Consider the following 7,657-nt stretch of genomic DNA (forward strand, 5'->3'; position numbering starts at 1 on the left):
TGAGGCTCTGCAGACTTGCTGTGTGGGTGGATTCTGCAAGCACCTGACCTATCTTTGTCTCAAACTCCATCTTACAGGGAGACCTTGTGGCAGTGGGTGTGTTGTCTGGCAATAGGAATTTTGAAGGGCGTGTCCATCCCAACACCCGTGCTAACTACCTGGCCTCCCCGCCGCTGGTGATAGCCTATGCAATTGCAGGGACTATCCGGATCGACTTTGAGAAAGAGCCTTTAGGTAAGACACTGTTGGGACGCTTCTTTTCACAGCTTATGAACTAAGCTGTTGGGAATTAAGCACTGCAGAAACATTTGTCCTAGGGAAGTGCTTTGAAGTACTAAGTGCCTCTGGGAGACAAATTATACAAGTGTTAAGAGTCAGGGATGATGGAGAAAGAAAAATGCTCTGGCTTGGCTTCCCCATGATTGCACTGGGTCATAATTGTGGTTATATCTGGGTGATAGTCTTTCAAGAGCCAAGAGAGGTAGTAGATTTTCAAAGATCTTCAAGGACCTTCAAAGCACCTTTCCAGCATAAATGATTCTATAAATTATTCTGGAAGGCCATTGGAAGTTACAAAAGAAGGGTTATGTACAGGTATTATCAAGTTTGTGATTCAATTTTCTGTGAGATCCTTGCAAGTGAAATAAAGTGTGTCTTGTGAGTGTTGCAAGGAACACATAGCTACAGAACACAGTGGTAAACTTTTCTTTCTTCTTAATGAAACATATGTGCAACAAAATTGACAATACTATCTTATACAGGAATAAATGCTTCAGGGAAGAAGATTTTCCTGAAAGATATCTGGCCAACAAGAAATGAGATTCAGGCTGTTGAGCGTCAATTTGTTATTCCTGGGATGTTCAAGGAGGTCTACGAAAAAATAGAGGTGAATTAATCCTCTTGGCAGTTGTTTGATTGATGTACTATGCTATTCTAAAGATATTAATAAGATGATAATGAAATTAACCTTTTTCATGTCTAGGTTTTGATCATGTTCTGACAGATATTCAGATGAGGTTTTTTTTTTTTTAAAAAAAAAATCTTCTGGATAATTAATTTGTTCTTTCAGACAGACATGTTTTGAAAATTGCTCCTTATGATATTTTTAATGTAACATGTAGATGATATGTTTTCAACAGCCACCCTCAGCTGATAACAGAAGGTGGAATATTCCAGCTTCACAGATGTTTGATTTTTTTTCAGCTGACATAACATTCATTTGCATTAACTAGTAGGATTAATATCAGAAAAAAGACTTGCACTTGTTAATGTCTTCCTGCATATCTTTCTCAATTTTTGAAATAAAATATTCATATTTTTATGTTAGGGAAACTTCTTCAGATTACTTAAAAATACAATAGACATTTATAAAGTGTTACCTGTGTACATAATACAGGTTATTCTCAAAAAACAGGTTGAATGTGTCGTCTTTTGTAATGAAATTAGGATTTTCCTAAATCTTTTAACAGATAGAATCATTTAAAAACACCCCCAAAAGTAATGTAGAGAGTTATGTGTGTTTTCCAAAGTGCTCTAAGAAATACATAAGGCTTTTGCTAAAGTCTAATTTGTAATTTTATCTGGATTCTGACATAATTATGTTGCTTCTGAAAACTTAGAAATCAATGAAAGGATTTTGTATGTTTTTCAGACTGTAAACAAAGCTTGGAATGCCTTAGATGCTCCTTCAGATAAACTGTATACTTGGAATCCCAAGTCTACTTATATCAAGTCTCCCCCTTTCTTTGATGGTCTGGTATGTACGTTCTTTCCCTTTGAATCAAGCCAAAGAGTGCAGTGATCTTGACTTATATTGAAGGAGAAGGAAAGCCACTTCAAGGGGCCTGAGAGGATTCATAAAAGCCTATTGAGGCCTTGGTTCTTAAATGTTAAAATTTTGCTATTGTATTTATTTTAATACAAGTCATGAGGGAATCTCAAAATTGTAAGGATTCTCTTTCACTTCAGGGCTCTTGCAAAGTCTCCTTTTCCTTTTAAGTTGAAATAATTCTAAATGGTCATAAAGCAAGTGAAGAAAAACAACAGGAAATTAAATGCGCTGTTTTGCCTGCGTGCATGTTGCACCAAATAGTTCAGTGTTTGTACTGGTAATTCAGTGCCATTTAAAAGTAAATGGAGACTTTAATGCATGCACATGTCTAGGAATTCTCAATTTTGATTCATGTATCATGGGAAGCCTTGGCTGCTTTTTTTGTCTGCTATATTTTCTTTGTGCATGAACTTGCTGGCAGACAACCGGGGCATCATATTTGGTCAAGAACGTAAAGATTTTTAATAGTATTGGGTTTCTTCTTTCTCCTAACCTGTATAAAAAGGAAGACTTTATTTTGCAATTTGCACTTTTTTGAGAAAGATAAAAGAATTATTTTTCATATGTTAATTGTTTTGTTTGTATTTATGATGGCTTAGACTTTGGCTCTTCAGACCCCGAAAACAATAGAAGGTGCTTATGCCCTGTTGAGTTTTGGGGATTCTGTGACAACTGACCATATATCTCCAGCTGGGAACATAGCAAGAAATAGTCCTGCAGCCCGTTATTTGACCAGCAGAGGGTAAGAACTGCTTAGTGTTCTTGCCATAGATTGGGAAGAGAAAAACCACTACTGTTATGCCATGTTACAGGCAGACAAACCTTCTGTCTGTTCATATACACTTGTATACCTTGACAGCTGCCTGGACAACTTATAAATTAAGAAAGAAAAGAATTTCTCTTTCTGCTACTTCAGCAGCTCTCACTGAGTGTAAGAAGTAGAATAGAGTATATACATCTGCTATCCCTGTAGAGTTAAAGACCTTTTTATGAAATGGCGGAAGAAAACTAGCCTGTACATTTATTCATAAATAAGAGAATCAAGATTTGTCTCCCTATCAAAGCAAAATGACTGTTTTTGTTAGTGCCAAAAGTGGGTTTTATATTAATTTCTTCTAGCGTGTGCAACTATTTAATATATCTATGCTCTTAGGCAATACAGAACATCCAGAAGTTTAGGTTTCAGTGCAGCTGCAATAACTGGCAAATCTATTGTGATTGCAGTCTTGTAAAATGTTCATCTTTTTCCATGACCAGTCTGTCAGTTTAGTACCTGGCTTCAACTTAAGGCAAGACTAGGACTTACCAAGTTGACTTATTCAGACTTCAGAGATAATATAATGCTTTTGTTCTCTGATTTTAGCACTTCTTACAACTTCAGTGGTACCAGTGGTATTTTGAGCAACAGCACTGACATAAAAAGTCCTAACTCACTAGACCTAATAATTTTGGAAACAGCATGACATACTGAAAACCAACTGCTCTGGACTCTCTGACCCCCCCGCTATCAATTACTTGGAAATCTGAATAGTCACAAATAGTTACAAAATAGATGTTGTATGTCATAGATGCGGTTTGGATGTAGCCCAGTGCAAACAGTCGAATTTTCTGTCACATTCTAGTGCATTTTTTATTTGCTTGTTAGGCTGCAGTGTCCCCTCATTCTCATATTTCTGTTTGCAAGTTAAATTTTCTGCTGTAGTTCTAACTTGCAGCAGAGATTCTTGCTGCCTTTTAGATATTTAGCACAGTGTTCTGCCGTTGTTCTAGATGTTGTAGTAGTATAAACAATGAGGACCTTTGGGCACCAGCTATTAAGAAAAAAATGGTATTGCATCTGCTGACTTAATGTGAATTATATCCTTGCATCACTGTTAGATACTAGTTCTAGGGCAAGAGTTCAGAATATTATGGAAGCTGCTTTTTCTCACCAGACTGTAGCTATGTGTAAATTAATTTTATTTTCCTTCAAAACATCTCAAAGGAGAAGTATTAGCTAACTGGGTGCTACTGCCAGGGTAGGAACTGCATATATACCTGCCTCAGAAACACCAGTTCATTAGTTTCTTTTTTTAGAGCAGAGTGCTTTTAATCTAAAACTAACACAGTTTCCTTTCTTCTTTTCCCTTAATAGCTTGACTCCTCGAGAGTTCAATTCTTATGGCTCCCGCAGAGGGAATGATGCAGTCATGGCCAGAGGGACATTTGCAAACATTCGCTTGGTCAACAAGTTTATTGATAAACAAGGACCTCAGACGATCCACTTCCCTTCTGGGGAAATTGTAAGTATACATGCTGCTCCAAACTGCTGCTCACTGACAACAGAGTGGATTAGTGCTGGCTTTCCTTCTTACAAGCTTAGGTAATTTGCTTCACTACCTTTTAAGTAAAGCTAATTGAAAGGGCAGGAGCTGACTCAGGGAAGCAGTCACATGTACCTATGCAATGTGGCTCTTTCTGGCATATCAGTGGAGAATGTAACCACTGTAAAAGCACCAATGGAAAATGCAGGTTTGCATTGGGAGGGAGATGAGACTAGAAGCCACAATATCCTTAAAGTGCTGCTTTGTGGAAGTTGTGGGCTTCAGTTGTTTATGTGGGGACACTTTATTTTCCTCCTTTCCCTGGATTGTGATTCCACTTGCAAAAAGTTTACAAAGCGTTTGGCATTTTTATTCCAGCTGGATGTGTTTGATGCTGCAGAAAGATACAAGCAGGCTGGTCATCCTCTGATTGTGTTGGCTGGGAAGGAATATGGTGCAGGAAGTTCCAGAGACTGGGCTGCTAAAGGGCCGTTCCTCTTGGTGAGTGGCTACAGTAAACGAGGAGGACAATATTAACATTTATTTGTCAGTAAGACTAGCTTATGACTAAATCCTAGGTAGCTCACTTCTGGTAGCAAGAGATATTTTGAAATCTCAGCTGCCTCCAAGAGACACAGTAGAGTTGCAAAAGCTATTTAATATTAATAGAACTTGTTCCAACTGGAAGGCTTGACTGATCTTCATCTAGAAGTCCACAAGGCCACACTAAAAAGGCCAGTTTGTTTACTTCCACTTTCAGTAGCCCCGTAAGCCATAGGTCTGCTTTCAGCAGCATACTTAAGCTCACTTAGCAAGGAAACTAGAAAGTGTTAGAGAAGAGCATCAGTGAAAATTAAAGTTAGCATGGCTTCACCATGGGAGCTAAACACAGATCATGTACAGTGAAATACCTGTTTCTTTCTTTGTCTGTCCAGTCTTACACTGTTTACATCAAGAACTCTGACTCAAGTTTTCTTGCATTATTAGAGAAATACACAAGAGAGTTGGTATTTCAGTTCATCTAGGTTTTTGGTGGTTTTTTTCTGATATTGAGTTTTTGTGTTAAATGTATTAACATGTAAAATTTTCAAAATTAATTAAACTGCACACTGGTGCAGTTACAGGAGGGCAACACTGAATTAGGGAGAGTAATGGAAATGACTAGTGGTACACTGCATAAGACATGTTAGAGTAGATGCAGAATTCCTAAGAAAATGTGTTACTTTTTTGAGTCACACTTCTTTTAGAGAGGTGTGAAAGTTAATATGCAGTCAAGTCATCCTGGACAGTTTGCTGTCAGACAGACCTGCTGACTCCACCAGTGCTGGTAAATGAAATGGAGGGGACCACAAACAAACCAGTTTTCTTCTTGTGAGTACAGGAAGACTGTTTTGAATGATGAAATAACTTAACCTGTTGTGTATTTCCCAGGGTGTCAAGGCTGTGCTTGCTGAAAGCTATGAGAGAATTCATCGAAGCAACCTAGTAGGAATGGGAGTGATTCCTCTGCAGTATTTACCTGGAGAGGATGCAGGAACTTTAGGACTCACTGGACGGGAGCGTTACACGATTATCATTCCTGAAAAGCTTAAACCACAGATGAATGTCCAGATTAAGGTATGAGACATCTAAGAACTGAATTTTCTGAATTACTGTAATTTTACTCAAAATTAATTGTCCCTTCAAAACATATGCTGTGTCATATGGCAGTCAGATTTGCTTAAAAAAGGGAGAAGAATTGAGATGGTGAAGGAGATTAAAACAGTTATTCTAATAGGGGTTAAACCAAAGGAGGGTAGAATTAGGTTACAAGGAATAATTTAAGATGAGGCACTGGAACTACTGCCCAGAGAAGTCGTGGATTCCTTCTCCCTGGAAGGGTTCAAGGTCAGGTTAGATAAGGCTTTGAGCAACCTTCTCTAATGGAATGTTCTCTGCCCATGGCAGTGGGGGTTTGAACTAGGTGATCCTTAATGTCCCTTCCAGCCCAAACTATTCTGTGATTTACTATGACAGGTTATAAAAGCAGGATGCTCAAACTGTTTTAATTAGCACAAAGCCATCCTGTATTTTGACAAGTCACTCAAAGTCCACTATAAATTTCTCAGTTATAAATGAAATAGCAAATGCAAAGAGACTCCATACTGTGTTTGTTATGGTTTGTTTTAAACCACTTTCCTCTCAAGCAACTTCCTAGTCCAGTGTGGATAGAAGTATTGGTGCCTGTTAACTTTAGCTTTCTATCACAATTTTTTAATATAGCAAAACTATGCTAGTAGTCTTTCTTTTACTATGATGTCAAGTGACATGTGCAAGGTTCTGCTGCTTGAATGATTTTCTTTGACCCTAACAGCTGGACACTGGGAAAACCTTTAATGTCATCATGAGATTTGACACTGATGTGGAGCTCACTTACTTCCACAATGGCGGCATTCTGAACTACATGATCCGGAAAATGGCATCCTAATCAAAAACAATTAATCAAAAAGGTCCAGGTACAAACCTGCTTCTCCTGAGCACAATGAAACTATAGTAATCATGCATTTCAAAGTGTGAACCATAAAGTGAACAATTTTTTTCTGTGGATTGTATTAGAAGGCTTGTTTACAGTGCTGAATTTTTCTGTGTATCAGGAAACTGGACACACCCATATAAAGTAAACAGCATCTATTAACTGTTTTGTATGGCAGTTGGCTCGACTTACCTTAGAATACAGTGCAAAAGTCATTAAAATACTGCTGGCATCTGTAGAACCATTGAAGATCACGTGCTGATTTCATGTATTTGATCCACTTTGTTTGACTCTGAAGTTAAGTTCTATACTCATATGTGATCTAGAAATTAACTGACAGTATAAAAACATTTTTATTCCTTCTTGATTACCTGACACTGACTTGCTTTCTTATACAGTTAAACAGAATCTGAATCTAATATTAAAATTATTTAGCTGTTTATTAATTTTAAAAAATGTGAACTCTGTTTAAAATCTAAGCCTTTGTGGAAAGGTGGACTTATTGGGGATATTTCTAATAGATAAAATTAAATTTATTTTTAAAAAGTTTGGTGGTTCTGTCATTTTATCCTTAGTGTTGTGATGCAGAGCAAAACTTCAACTTTGTACTCTTTTTACTGTTCCTGTAGGAACAGAATCATAGGAATCTTGACTTTCCATTTATTTCCATCTAGTTTCTTTAACAAGTTTGCATGAGCTAGAATGAATACAAATACTGTCAGATACTGGCAGTCTTCTGTAACCAAACATAATTTTGGCATGATACAATTCCATCTGTTTTGTGCCGTCAAGAAGACAATCTCCACACTTTCAAGATCCTCATCAGCAATTTCTATGTCAGTTAGCAACCAGTAATTACATTAATGCACTCAATGCAGTCAGTGACTGCCCAATCAACAGTGCTATGTGAATATATTTATGGAGATAACAAACTACTCTTACTCAGAGATAAACAACTCTCACTCTTAACTGTATTTACAGCAATTCCCACAACAATTAACATAGTGTAGA

The 7,657-nt window shown here is 37.4% G+C and overlaps 1 protein-coding gene across 3 annotated transcripts in view; it reads left to right on the forward strand.

Annotated features, from left to right (window-relative positions):
* ACO1 (aconitase 1) overlaps positions 1-7,193 on the forward strand; it is a 36,429-nt gene extending 29,236 nt beyond the window's left edge. For all 3 annotated transcript variants that reach the window (XM_030236967.2, XM_030236968.2, XM_009096035.4), the window contains 8 exons: positions 78-234; positions 762-886; positions 1,652-1,756; positions 2,431-2,573; positions 3,966-4,113; positions 4,513-4,635; positions 5,566-5,751; positions 6,488-7,193. In XM_030236967.2, coding sequence (XP_030092827.1) covers positions 78-234; positions 762-886; positions 1,652-1,756; positions 2,431-2,573; positions 3,966-4,113; positions 4,513-4,635; positions 5,566-5,751; positions 6,488-6,601 — 1,101 coding nt within the window. In that variant the 3' untranslated portion in view covers positions 6,602-7,193. The remainder of the gene's footprint in view (positions 1-77; positions 235-761; positions 887-1,651; positions 1,757-2,430; positions 2,574-3,965; positions 4,114-4,512; positions 4,636-5,565; positions 5,752-6,487) is intronic.
* Positions 7,194-7,657: the final 464 nt, after the last annotated feature.

This window comes from Serinus canaria, chromosome Z (assembly GCF_022539315.1).
Source record: "Serinus canaria isolate serCan28SL12 chromosome Z, serCan2020, whole genome shotgun sequence".
NCBI classification, from domain to species: Eukaryota; Metazoa; Chordata; class Aves; order Passeriformes; family Fringillidae; genus Serinus; species Serinus canaria.